Consider the following 14627-nt stretch of genomic DNA (forward strand, 5'->3'; position numbering starts at 1 on the left):
ACTGTAAACTGCCTAATATTCGCGGTGGATTAGTGTTCGCTACTTTTGCAAGAAGAGCGTATCGCGAATATTAACCAGCGTGAAATCAAACTTCAACAGTGGGTGTATGTAAGTGGCCCCAGTGCTTCGCGAACTTTTGCCATCGCAAACTCGCTGGTTCTAAGAAATCGCAAAAAGTTATTGATGCGAATACTGGGCGGTTTACAGTATCCTTGCCGTAATTCCATAACTCTTAAATTTACAATGCGGTGCCTATGTTTGACAAGGGCTGGTTTTCACTGTGAATGCCTCATGCTATTGGAGAATTTGACCGTCGGTGGGAGGAGGAGAAGGAAAGGCCGATTCACAATACAATTTCTTGCGACTTGCGACACCTGCGACGAGTTGCGACAGCGACACACGGTTCACAATCTTTTTCGTGTTTGCGACATCCTTATGCACTAGTAGTACTATGCACGTGCACTGCACGTGCACCCAGGGTAGAAACTGTACTCCATTTGTGTATGTCCCGTGTCGCAAAAGTTGAACTTTCTTCAACTTCTGCGACAGCTTGCGACAGCTCGCGACAGGCAGTTTCTTGCCGCAACTGTCGCAAATCGCGTGTCGCATCGCAGAAAGTTGTATTGCGAATCGGCCTTAAGGGAATTTTCAGTAGGGGTGAAACGAATACTGTAATTTCACAAATGTTCTTTTATAACTACTTATGATTAACAGTCTACAAGGTAACGAGATAATATACAACCAGGTAGAGCGACAACAAGGCAAAAAACTGACCAAGATATTTAGACATTCGACGACCTGACAACTAGTTTTCAACACATCTACGCAGCGCAAACCAACAACCTTCCAACTTGGAAGGCTCAGGTGCGGAAAGTTGCACCTTCAGCCACGGTACATGGTAAGTCAGTCCGGCGTATGACGCTAGCGACATCGCATCATGTATCGCTCACGCCAGGCCAGGCCAGGGTGCACATGTGCATGTGCTTGTCCCCACAGTGCAGCACAGGGTTTTTTCCGTCCAGTCTCCTGGATCGTATGCGCACGTGTGACGAGGAACATAGAAATAAAAACGTGTAGCCTTACTATTGGCTCAACATCCGAGTTTTTATACTTTTATTTTCGGTACTTTCGGTGTATCTGTTTCATACCTAAAATTTCAATACACCGAACAAACACTAACACACATAATCCAACAGGGAACTCCTTCTGTGTACCGAAAATTTCTGCACGCAAGGTGTGACTTGCGCTCATAACGCTCGTATTGCAAACTTTCACATGCACACAGATCTGGTACTTGTCTGCAGTAGTACTGGCATATGCACATGCCGGAATGTTTAAAACCAAAATACACAGTATTCGTTTCCGAAACTTCGAATTGTTCTCCAAGAGAATAGTTCTAGAATATTCGGTGAATTTTCAGAGCTTTGAGTACAGTGACACCAGTTCTAGTCTAGCATGAAGTGCTGCATATCATGTGTTGTGACGTGACTCGTATCGGAGAACTTCCTGCTCCCATGCCATTTCTTGTTGTTCCAATTTTCTGTTGTCTGACATTTTGTTTTGTTTTGATGGTATGCAGAGTGAAGATCTGAAACAGAAGACTGCGGAGTACGAAAGTGAGGTCAGCGTACTCAAGAAGAACTCACTCGGCAACATTAAATTCATTGGGGAGCTGTTCAAGCTGAAACTCTTGACTGAGACCATTATGCACAGGTGCTTGATGAAGCTGCTGGCGGCTGGAGACGATGACTCTCTGGAACTGATGTGCAAGTTGTTTGGGACCACAGGAAGACTGCTCGACCGCGAAAGGGCTAAAGTAAGTACGCCTGTTGGATGTTGATATAATTAATTATAGTATAGTACAGTAGGTATCGGTTATAGCGTGGGTGTTTGAAAAGTGACTTTCTATTCTTATTCCTGATGTTTCTTACACACGATAAATCAAGTGTGGCATATCATATGCATGTGCGCAGGGGCAGGACGATCATCGTACATGCAACGCAGTACTTCTGTGCATGTGGCGGGTCATAATCCCATACTGGCCATAGGCTTACCATGTGGCTATGCAACACGAGTTTCATGACCACAACAGTTGAATCTGCAGCACTACGACGCAATTGCAATCGCAACGAGAGTCAGATCAGAACGGAATTGGACAGATGTTATTACTACAGGCGATACACTTTGTATTAATCTGCCATGTTTCGCTACACAAAGTCCATTCTTAGGACCGATATATTCTACTATGGGATAAAATTGCTTGTAAGAATAAATGTGCACTTGAAATCCATGTTATGATTATGAAAACATGAGAGTTCATTCTTGTAGGCAGTATATTCTTTTACACGACCACCACGCTATAACCGATACACACACTGTAGTACTTTGCTATTCGCGAGCAATGCTAAAAAAAAGGACTGTTTTTTCTTCAGACTTTTCCCGTTTGTCTCTTTCCCTCAAACTAGTGCAGACTATAGTAGGTACTGTTAATTTTAATTTTGGTTTGAATGGCAGTGAAGAGACTGTTTTTGGAGTTGAGAAGTGAAGTCTAAATGTGTAAGTGGCTGCGTTGGAGTTTGCGGACAATTAGAAAAGTTGATAGTAGATTCGGTTTTATTCACTGGCTCTTAAAGACTGGAGCACTATTCAAGAGGGGGCTCTAATCGCGCGAGTACGGTATTTCAATTTCCCAAACGACTGAGAATTGACCAAGTTACGATCGTTAGAAATTATTTAATTTATCGATCACCCGTGCTCGATAAATGTATGGCCGATCCATCCGTTAAGATGTTCAAATCTCATTTACTGTTGAAGTTCATGGTAGTTGTAGGTCTCTATGGACACGACCCAATGCAGACTTGCTCACTCTGTGGGGTCTGGGGGTTATGGACTAGTGTTTGCGGTCATCAAGGGTAAGCCAACGTCTTTTCCCAAGGGTTGTGCTTTTTTTCATATGGCCGCTAGATTAACATTGCACTGAATTCCCTGCTCTCCTCTGTCACTGGTGAGGTTTGCAGCTACGTTGGTGCTGACATTCCTTCGTTTTGTTTGTTTGGGCTGCTGCTGTTTATGCCTCAAGCCTAAAACCTTTGTAAGCCGTTGTGTCAAATTGTACAGTGGTTTCAAACGTCATTTTTTTAATGCACTAGACAGGTTCCGCACTACGTAAAGTCGAGCAACTAACTTGGCGTAAGTGGGTGGGAAATCCGGTGAATTGGCAAGTTTGCACGCCACCACGGAAAGTTGTCTACGTAGAGTAGGTAAGTAGAACTCCACTATCGGACGTGCTCCGTAAGTGGATTGGGGTACGAATGACTCTCTCCCCAGGTCTTACACTGACGCGTTCAGAGTTGTCAAGGGCAGCTATGTGATTCAAAAACGTTGTATGGCGGAACATGAATCCACATGCAGTGTACGTATGACTTTCTGTAGATTGACCAGCGTATTTTCCTTTCCAGTGTGTTAGCCACATCGGGGTCTGAGCCCCCCCCCCCCCTCCCCTTCGGGCCCAAAATTCGTATTTATTCTGACATTAGGACTATAAGCCGCACGTCATATTTTGAATTTTTGGCCATACAAACTTGATGGGTACTAGTACCATCATACGCGGCATTTAACAATGGTCAACACGTTGAAAAGCACGGCTGACGTTCCAGCCAAAGTTTCTTTGTTTATCCCTCACTCTGAACTGACAACATAGAAGGATCATGCCTGTGCAGGGATGGATTTCTGTGCATGAAAAACACCTGAAAGTAGTTGAATGACACCATACGTGCATACTCTGCATGGCACGCTGTATCACTGGTCGATTCATGGCCAGCATTCGGAGTCTAAGCCGCAGGGGCGATTTTGAGTTATTTTAGGCTCTTAACCCTTTACCGGCAGCCCCATACTTGTATGCGTCGTAAACGACGCATTCGACATGCATACTAAAACCATGCCTGGTATGACAGGAAGGATCAGCCCACGGGGATTTCCCGTGGCCCTCACACAGCCTAGGTACGATCCTATCCGTAGCTGGAGAGATCTGCGCGTGTCCCTTTTGATTTCATTGAGAACTGCGCGATCGAAAACTTACGGAAATACACGCGCGCCGACAATGCCGTCTGGCTCCGTCAAAACGTCGTCAGGTGCATTTCCTCTTGCGCAGTGAGTTTCTTTCGTCCTCAGATGACTTCTCCGACGAGGACCTAGCAGACCTTCGCTCTGGGACCGACGACAGATAGATAAATACTTCGTTCCAGCCGCCGATGCAAGCGAATTTCAAATTGCGGAGCGGAGCGCACGCCAAGTAAATTCTCACGCAAATATCGGGAGCTCCAGCCGCTGAAGACGATGTCGTCGTGTTGTACCTGGAAGAATCTGATGGTGCTTATGGTGGGGAAGCCATGGAGAGTGATCCCCGTGTCGACAGTCTCCCAGAGACGGAATTTTAGGCCATCGACTTTCAACGTACCTGAGTGACGGCAGCGCAGCGCGACTTGCGCACGACCTTACGGAGCCATCAGACAGCGATTCTGGGGCCATGCTTCTCTCAATTGCGAGCGAGGCACGGCCACTAAAGTCTGTGATGGCTATGGCGTTCGTTTCCGCTCCGAAGTCGACATGTTTTGGCAGTATCATGTCAATGTCGGAATTTGACGATTTGCATTGTGTACAATTTCCCTGTTTAGATGTATACTGTATAAGCAGAAATATTCGTCTGGAATTTAATTTCGTCTTTTTCGTCCAAGGAACCTTTGGACTAAATTAAATGCCGGGCTAATGTCGATTTGTCCAGCTTTTCTATACACTCGTATGATCCATGGACGAAATTTTCAACCGGACGAACTCCCTTTCTTTGGAGTTGGACGAAATGATTGACTGACGAAATTTTCTGCCTCTACAGTAGGTGCCAGTTTAGCAGCGTACGTGTGTGGTATGTGAAAATAATTTTTTCCATGATCAAGAAGTAATACCAGACTTCCAAGAAAACATAACTTGCACATACAAAATGTGCCCTCGTTGTGAGTTATTGGCATCCTTCTCAATGTTATAAATTTCATATACAAAATGCACTTGCCGGTAAAGGGTTAACCCTTTATGTACCAGCCATCTAATGTATGTAAGGGGAGATCACAGCCAAAGAAGCAACCATGGTATGAAATCTAGGCAATTTTTGTATATGCAAGTTGTGTTTTCCTGACTCCGTATGTATCACTGCACCCAGGTAAGCATGGATATTGGGACAGCATGCAGTAGTATATGAAGGCCATAGGTGGAATACCAAAGATACGCGCCAATTGTGCATATTTCTGACCAACCAGGGTATCACAAACAAAAAGACTGAGAATTAGTTTGTGTTCATGTACTGGGAACATAGGGACAAAACAGCCTCATAAGCGTTGTCTCAGTGCATGAAGAGTAACAACATACCAGGGAAATGGTCATATTGTCACACATTTGAGGTAAAACAATTGGTTCAAAATTGCAAATTTTGAATTCTTGTCTCAGATTCGAAATCCATATTTTTCTTCATCTACTCGCATCCAGCGTCAGGTAAGTGAAAGAGAAGACAAGAAGCAGTCGCTGGCAGGTGAATTACGCCTGCCTTGACGATTTTAGGCCATCGCTGCCCTCCCTCTCGCTCCTGTTTTGAGAGCGAATACTGCGATGGGATCAGCGATACAAATTTGCAATTTCAAGTCACATTCTGTGCCGACATCGCCACAGCCGATCTCTCCAAGCGTCCACCACATCTAGAAGACGTCGACATGACCTAGAACAAGCTACATATTCGCTACAAGCAGAGAAACTGAGCGAGAACACAATCGAAACAGCGACAATTGTTTGCGCTGAAAAGCATACTTTTGAACGCGTTCGTTCTCCATACTTTCAAAGGGCAACCTACCCTTATCATGCATCAAATTTTCATTGGGATCTCAGCTGTCCAGCCCAAAAAAACCGCGGGTCGATCGGAGCTACGGCGGCGGGGACCGGCACGCTTGATTGGAGTGCAGCGAACCGTACCATTTGGTAGGTTCGAGATGGGGCTGGTACACAAAGGGTTAAAAGTGTGGCTAACACACCGGAAAATACAGTACGTTTTTTTACTAACGTAATTACATTGTGCGGAATTTATTATCTTAGCTGTCTAACATGGACTTCAGAACCAATCATGAAACTTTTACATTTGATACAACTCCACGCTCACTGCGTTGTGTGCTGTTGTTCTCCTCCATAGGCTCGCATTGATCAATACTTCGACAAGATTAGACGAATTATCAAGAAGGAACCTGGAAAAACGGGTGTGTCCACGAGGATACGATTCATGCTCGAGGACCTGGTTTCACAAAGGAGGGTATGTTCCGTGTGCGATATGATGCTCTCTCGCTGAACGTGTCTATCTGTCTATCTATCTTTCCTTTGTTTCTTCTTGCTCATACGCTTACGGGAACGCAGTTCTTTGATTTGAACTGCGAGCCTATCTGATATCAGTGTGGCGCCTCAGGTTACTGGTTCAATTGTGATGTGAGGTGATTGCTCCTGTATCAGGATTCATGTTGTCAAAGAACTCTCCGTTGTGATATTTCTTTATTTTATTTTTTAGGTCCTGTACAAATCCTCGCTTTTCCAATACGCTGCATTTGAGTTCACGAACAGTTAGGAAAATACATGCTGGGTCTGTGCGCCAATTTAGTGGGAGGAGATGATCAGCTTGTAGTTCTAGGGCGATGAACAAGGGGGAAGTATTTGCTTGATTCTACGGCGCTTGCTTTCATGTTCAGTTTGTCGCTACAGAAATGCTTGCACGACAAATCCCTGCACGCACTCCTCTATGAGGCGTGCAGCTACGTCTGTGCACACACATTAGTGTCCCGTCGCCACTTTAATACCTAGACTATAGCAAGCAGTTTCACCTAGATGTGAGGTGTGCTCTGGTTTCTTACGAGACTCTTTGGCTGATGATGAAGCTGCATGGTGTGATGGAGGCAGCAGCAGCAGCGTGCCTCACTGCTGACCCATACTCTTGTGGATGGATTCTTGGTTTTACAGAATGCCTATTGCAGCACACCTGGCGAGAGTCTGCATTCCTAATACACTTCACTCATTTCGAACTGCTACTCCGTTTTGAGAGTCAATAAGGTTAAGCCCGATAAGAACAAACTGAGCATTGTTATCGCGTTGCAGAACACTTCGCAGAACAAAAATTAGAACCTCTCGGTTGCCGTCTCTTTTGTTTTGCTTGTCTATGCCGTAGCGTGCCTGGGCGGCTCGCAGGGAAGATAACAAGCCGAAGAAACTGAATGAAGTTCATCAGGAGGCCAAGGCAGCGGAGAATGCGGCGGCGGCAGCAGCTGCCATGCCACGCTCCAGCTCCTCACGTTCAGAGAGGAGTTCTGCACATGGTGGAAGTAAGACCTCGTGTGTGTGTGTGTGTGTGTGTGTGTGTGTGTGTGTGTGTGTGTGTGTGTGTGTGTGTGTGTGTGTGTGTGTGTGTGTGTGTGTGCATGTGTTTGTGTTTGTGTGTGTGTGCAGTGGCGGATCCAGGGGGGGGGGGGGTCCATGGAACCCCCTAAATTTTGCAAAGTGTGCGGCTGAGAAATATCGAAAAATATCTTGTGTGCACAAAAGGACGTCCGTCCGATCACAGTCAGTGCAGTCACTGAGTCAAGGAGCACAGACTGTCAGTCAGTGCACTGCATGCGCGTGCGGTAGATCGATACTAGAGAGGTTAAGATGCACGTTATTTCCGACGTGACGCAAAAGTTCAGCTCGCGTTATTTGCTCGCACGTCGAAAAATCAACGCGAGCGACCTGCTGCTCACGTCGAAATTTGGAGTTTTACGCCAAATTTGACGTGAAATTGCGCGTCACGTCGGAAATAACGTGCATCTTAACCTCTCTACTGTACGGATAGTAGTCTGTACTGGTGTTCACGTCCGTGATTTACAAACGGACACTGTAGACAACATTGGGTGGTTGTTTCCTTTTTGATCTTTCGAAACGATCCAAACTTACCTCCATTGGCGCTGTCATTCACTGCTGCTCAGGATCGGTGTGGTGTGGTCAGTATTCCTTGGACAAGTTTTTTGCAGAAGAGAAAGGATGTTCCGAGTACTGACACTCTTCAACGAACTTCGAACCGAAAATAATCTTTATTTCAGGATTACCCAAAGGCTGACGCCTATCAAGATGAGGGCTCCGACATCCAAGCAAAGTCAGTAATCTCTACCTGCTGCAGCATGCAGTAGTGACTAGTTGTTCCTCCGCAGGAACGGAGTGCTGCGCCAGATGTGTTTCAGATGACATTGGAAGGATTGTACAATTGTCGACACTGTTCCCCTATTGTTGCTTCTGTCACTGAAGTGAAGACGATGCTCTTGTCCTGTGACTATAGAGCATTTCGCATAGTAAAAATGCCAAAAATTTCCGAAAGCACAAATGGACAGGGAAAGTAACTTAGTTTTCATTTCGGCATTCCTGGCTCTCAACGTACCCATGGCTTGCATATTCGATCTTTACAAGAAGTTGAAAGGGTCTTCCGTACTAAATAATATACAATGTAGGGTAAGCAGCAGCATTTGGCCCTGTACAGGTTTTCCATCGTCCACCACACCACAACTGCGCTCCGACTCAGTCTCCAGCGATGGTGCAGTGGTGGTGTGCTGTGGCAACGTGCCGAGGCCGGCTGGAGAGTGCAGTTGTGGTGTGGTCGATGATGGAAAAATACGAGAGAGCTTGGAAGCTCAGGGCCCTACGCTATGCTTTTATGCTTTTTTGCCTAGCTCATCGTACATGTTATAAGAACTGATGGAATTGTCTTTTTCCGTTGATTGGCCACATCACTGTATTGCAAAAACGTTTCAATCGGTTTGAATAATGAGTTAGGCAAAAGTATTTGCAGAATTTATTGCGGATTGTTATTTCTCTAATAATCATCTACTTTTGTTTTGCTCCTTCTTTAATTTTTATCTCCTTATATTGTAAATCAACAAATTTTGGCCAATGAGAAATAGAAACCTCTCGATTAGAGAGTTAAAGATGCACGTTATTTCCGACGTGACGCGCAGTTTCACGTCAAATTTGAAATCGATCGGTATTTTTGCTCTCACATGCATCCATTGCTCAATCATGCATCATTTGCCTATATGACAAACGTTGGCCTGCGATTTACTTTGGCCGGTTGGTACCAAGCGGCGAAATCAGCGAAATTAAATCGCCAGCAAACATTAGTTGATTTTAATACAGGAATCGGATTTTCTGGCCTTTTTGTAGTAATACATGTACATAATCATTGACCTGTTGAGCCAATGACGACGCCGAATGCATGGTTGCCTGTGGAGCACATTACATAACTTTACAGTCTCCTAAAATACGTATCCTGTCCGACGGCAAAAGAGGCTGCAGATTTAGTTTTTCTGCGCGTCGACGGGATGTCTGCGACGCGAAAGTTCAGCTCGCGTTATTTGGCTCGCACGTCGAAAAAATCAACGCGAGTGACCTGCTGCTCACGTTGAAATTTGGACATTACATAACTTTACAGTCTCCTATATAAATACGTATCCTGTTCGACGGCAAAAGAGGCTGCAGATTTAGTTTTTCTGCGCGTCGACGGGATGTCTGTCCTGACGTTTACTGGGACCGGCGCTGACTCTGCCGATCACGGGCGTTCTGGACTCGACGGGATGTCTGTCCTGACGTTTCCTGGGACCGGCTTAGACTCTGCCGATCACGGGCGTTCTGGACTCAACGGGATGTCTGTCCTGACGTTGCCTGGTACCGCCGGACTCTACCGATCACGGGCGTTCTGGAGTCGACGGGATCTCTCTTCCGACATTTCCTGTGACCGGCACTGAATCGCTCGTTCACGCTTATTTTGGAGACGACGGGATCTCTCTTCCAAAGTATGTTTATGCTGACGCATCCCATCACCTAATCGGCGTCTATTCTAATTTAATTCCCGTAGCTATGCAGAAGACGTTACTTCAGTAACGTCTGGCGCTAGCCAGGGTCCACACAGCTTTAATTTGGTATTTGTTTGTTTGTGTGTGTGTTTGTTTGTTTGTGTCACGCCTGGCGCTATCCCGTATCTGTCCCGTATCTGTCCCGTATCTGTGACGACAAAGGCTCTACAGGATTGTACATAACAGCTGTCCACAATATTTGCGGGCTCCTGTATCTGTCCCGTACTGTACCAATATACGACTCCCTGATGTAGAGTGGGATTTGGAAAGAAATAGGGAGACGAGGAGGAAATTAAATTAGAATAGACGCAAAAATTTATCGCTTCACAGTATAAGCCCGGCTTTTATCCGCGACTTTACGGTAAGTACCGTACTCCGGAACATTTCACTGCTCGAAAACGGCGTATACAAAATCCGTAGAGCCTCTACGGATTTTGGCACGAAAAATCGTACTCCGGAACCTACCTCCCTATTACCTGACGATGGCTAAGTGCCGAAATGTTGTTAACTAACTGAACTGGTTCGGATGTGCAGCGCTATGGGAATGGGTGTGTCCACCCGAATTCCTTTCATCAGACATGAAGCTGCAGGAAGCCTCAGCCTTTCTTCAAACTTGTTTTTTTTTGAGCTTGTAAAATGCACTTCAGCTGGGGATTTCCCCATTTTCGCACGTACCTAGCCAGTCAGGTGCTATGACGCAATCAGGCTACGGGCATCCCGATTTCTTTGCAAAAATCCCAGCGCTCTGCGATAAGTTTGAGGGAATTGCATCGCGATGAGTATTTTGCTCGCAATTGCCATGATCCTGGCGGGTACCCTTGCTTCGCTCACTGTATATTTACGTTGCTGCTCGTCATATCTACTGGAGATGTATTCCTTATGGATAGAGCTTTCCAGGAGGCCCAGGATTGTGAGAATCAAAATGATGGACTTTCAACTTACTGTATTTTTCCGGTTGTAAGTCGACCTTTTGCGACTAAAAATAGAAGGAGAGAGGGTGGGGGTCGACTTACAACCGGGATTCGACTTATATTTAAGTTATAACCGGGAACTATCAGTATCTTACAAAAAATGACCTGCACTGCATGTACGAGAGCACCATGTGTACACATTTTTGCCAGTTTATTGGCCTTTTTCAAGGATTGAGAAGTTATACCCTCCAATAAGGAATGTTTACGTGATTAAGTTTTGTTGATGTGTTAGTAGCAGGGAGTGGTTAGTAGTGCTTCGTTGGGTGAAAACTTTTAAAACGCAGAATTGAGACCTCCGGATACGGGGGCCGACTTTCAACCAATAAAATACGGTATTGTCGGAGAAATATGAGCAAGAACGGCGAAAGTAGTTCTAGAGCTTTAATAAAGGGTTAAAGAGGAAGTACATTTTGTCCTCCAAAGGGATTTTTGCTTCAATTTTGCTCCATCCTACGAAACACATCCTACATTTTCCCTCAACTTGGTAAATCGTGGTAAATAGCGCACTAACAATCAAGATACCAACCATCAATGCATCGCATGCACAGGAATAGTGCATTTTTTGGTTCCTTGGGAAAAGGTTGGAGCACCCCCCCCCCCCCTTCCGGATCCTGCGTACGCCCCTGATCTGGGATGCTCTTTCTGCCAACATATCCACACCGGTGAGCATTGCCTCTGATTTTGCCTCTTTCCCCATCATTCACCTCTCTCTTAAATGTGGATTTAGGTCGAAGCCACTCAGGCCGTAACACCAACGCTGAGGGCGATGGCTGGCAGACAGCGCTACCACGCCAGCGCTCTGAGCCTGATAGGCTAAGGGGCACCAGTGTAAGTAGATGGCGGTTCGACTGCCTTGTGTGCTTGCAGACAGCGAACACAATTCACTGGAACCTCTGTTTCACTCTGTTGATCATAATGGTAGTTTGTTCATCTAGTTGGATTTCAACCCCTGCCCCCCCCCCACCCCTCTCTCCTTTTCTTTCATCACGTATTTCATCTTGTTTGGTACGTGGTGATTGCAGCAACGTGCGGCACTCTCGCATCGCACAGATGACACCAGGAGCTCGGGCCCGAGTGGTCGCTCTTCCGGGGGACAGGGTAGCATGGGCGGCACCTCTCGCAGTGCTCCTCGTGATGTGGAGCGGGGCAACCGGTAAGTTCTCCTAGTACTGTGGCTGTGAGTGTGACCGGACATTATTTCCTGCATTGCTGGCAAGTTGACTCAGTTCGCCAACGTCTAGCCTGACTTGTATCAAGGGATGGATTCGTTCAGGACTAGGAATAGAGAGGTTGTGCACAACGAAAATTCGTAGCGCCGTAACGAATGTTTTGAACAAAAAAGGTAACGATTATTCCTAAAACGTGAGGTTGTGCACAACGTGTGAACTTTTTAGTAGTGGATCGACTCGGTGGCTGGGCGGGTGCGAAGAGTCAAAACAGGGAGTTGTAAGATATCAGTACTTTAGTACTTGCAAGTGACGCAAAATATTTTCGTAGATCTGCTCTGTTTCGGTCGCGTTTGGACGGATCTTTGTAGCAAGTTTCGTTACTCGAACCCGGACGGTCAACATCTTACGAAGTTTCGTTGTGAGCAACCTCTCTAATACTGTATGTCAGCCCCTTTAAAGCCATAACCTTATATTCGAAACACCGCTGCTTTCCTAGCTATTTTAGATGCAAAATGACCCACCCACTACGCCATACCATAAAAGTCAAAGTCCACACAGAAATTTCGATCTAAATCCACTTGTTCACCCTTCCTGCTGGCCTGTAAGTTTGTTAGTATAGTACCAAGAGTACATAACCCCCCAGAGTGTGCAACTCCACTATGGGTGCTGTCCCGACAGAATTTCAAGTTGACGTCATTTTGATGATGCAATGCGCACTGTACACGGATTATCAGACGAATCCGGAACCTGTGGTTGACCGAAGCCGATCGATCCTGTACAAATTATTGCAAAGAAAAACGTGTGATGCGTTGACACCCGTACACATGTTGTAAATCACTGCTGCAAGGAGCATTGCGTCATAAATAATGACGTCAACTTGAAATTCTGTCGGGACAGCAGGGTATGTGGGAGTTGCACACTCTGGGGGGTTATGTACTCTTGATAGTACTTATTCCTTCATTTTTACAAAACATACTTCTAATGTGTGTGTGTGTGTTTGTCTCTCACACTTTCTTGCTCTCTCACTCTCTCGCTCTCTCTCACTCTCTCTCACTCTCTCTCTCTCTCTCTCTCTCTCTCTCTCTCTCTCTCTCTCTCACTCTCTCTCTCTCTCTCTCTCTCTCTCTCTCTCTCTCTCTCTCTCTCTCTCTCTCTCTCTCTCTCTCTCTCACACACACACACTCTCTCCCCCCCCCCCTCTCTCTCTCCTATTCTCAGTTATGCAAGCTTAGCAGCAGCTGATCCAGTTCGCTCTCCAGAGCAGCGTGTAAACGGTAACTCCACTGCATCATCACGCAGGACAGGATCAACATCCTCTTCGCACGGCTCGGCCGCGACACACACCAGCGCAAACCGCACTAGCTGCAAGGAACAAGTTGTGAGCGGAGGTCCGCTGCCACCAGGTCCTCCTCGTGATGTTCGCAAAGAGATTCCAGATCTCGATCGCTCTCTCATTATGCCTGGAGGTGCCTTAGCAGTTTCACAAGCTGCTATCACAGCAATGAATAGTGATACTGCACCTGAAGTGGCAGATGTCGAGAAGAAGGCGCGCGTTCTCACTGAAGATTTCTTTAGCAATCCCGAAGCTGGCGTAAGTACACATTTAGTTCATAGGGGTGTTGCTGAACATGTACACTGCCCTGTTGTGCATCCATAGGTGTTGTTTTGGTCAATTAACCCTTTCCATGCTGGCCTACTTTCCCCAATAAACTGGCATTCCAGCGCACGTATCCTCCTGGTGGAGTTTGGGCACACTGCTCCAAGAGGTGATAAATAGGGTTGATGTCTGTATTTCGGGAAAAATCTGGGTGCAGCTTACACTCCAAGTGTTGCTTATACCTGGGTGAAAACGGTACGTATTGCCATTACCGTAAAGTACGCTGCAAGCGCCCACCCCATTTTTGCAAGATCTGCTGGTCTGTACACACTGACCCCATGCACTGTCACCACTACTGTACGAAAGTGCATCTCACACCGTAGCGCGAAGAGCGCTTTGCTACGGTAACTATGTCTACTTTCCTGGTTTCAAAATCTCTTTCGGCACTAGCCACGAGCTAGCTCGTAGTGATGTTATAATGATGGTTATTAAAATTTCGCAAATCCCGACGTCAGTTTCTTCCGAATAACAAGGTAGCGAAGAACAGAGTGTTGCAGAAACCGAAATACACTTCTGACGGTGTTTCAAGCCTGACATACCCTGTTCGACTTGCAACTGCAATACTGCAACCAGTCAAGTCGTTGAATGAGTCTTTTTGACGCTTCGTCAGAACAATCACTGTTCCGTTCTGAAAGCGCGACATCGTGGCACTGCAGAAATTTCATGAAAGCCAGATGGATTCTACGGCAATACCACATGGAGAGCGAACTACCACAAAGACGACTCATTTATTGAATGAAAGGAAATCCCCACAGAAGTTTTTCTTTGCAGCAAAATAATGACAATCGCTTTTGAAGAGCCTCCTGGTAAGACATAGGCAGTTTGTAGGCATCACAGCCGTTTTCGTACGCATTCGATCTTCATGCCAGTTTTCTACAACTAT

At 46.0% G+C, this 14627-nt stretch overlaps 1 protein-coding gene across 2 annotated transcripts in view; it reads left to right on the forward strand.

Moving 5' to 3' along the window:
- Positions 1–14627, forward strand: part of LOC135818203 (eukaryotic translation initiation factor 4 gamma 1-like) — a 55849-nt gene that overhangs the window by 31712 nt on the left and 9510 nt on the right. For both annotated transcript variants that reach the window (XM_065331552.1, XM_065331553.1), the window contains exons 15-20: positions 1580–1816; positions 6224–6340; positions 7241–7394; positions 11646–11746; positions 11941–12071; positions 13306–13678. In XM_065331552.1, the coding sequence (XP_065187624.1) occupies positions 1580–1816; positions 6224–6340; positions 7241–7394; positions 11646–11746; positions 11941–12071; positions 13306–13678 (1113 nt within the window). The remainder of the gene's footprint in view (positions 1–1579; positions 1817–6223; positions 6341–7240; positions 7395–11645; positions 11747–11940; positions 12072–13305; positions 13679–14627) is intronic.

This window comes from Sycon ciliatum, chromosome 5, assembly GCF_964019385.1.
Source record: "Sycon ciliatum chromosome 5, ocSycCili1.1, whole genome shotgun sequence".
NCBI classification, from domain to species: Eukaryota; Metazoa; Porifera; class Calcarea; order Leucosolenida; family Sycettidae; genus Sycon; species Sycon ciliatum.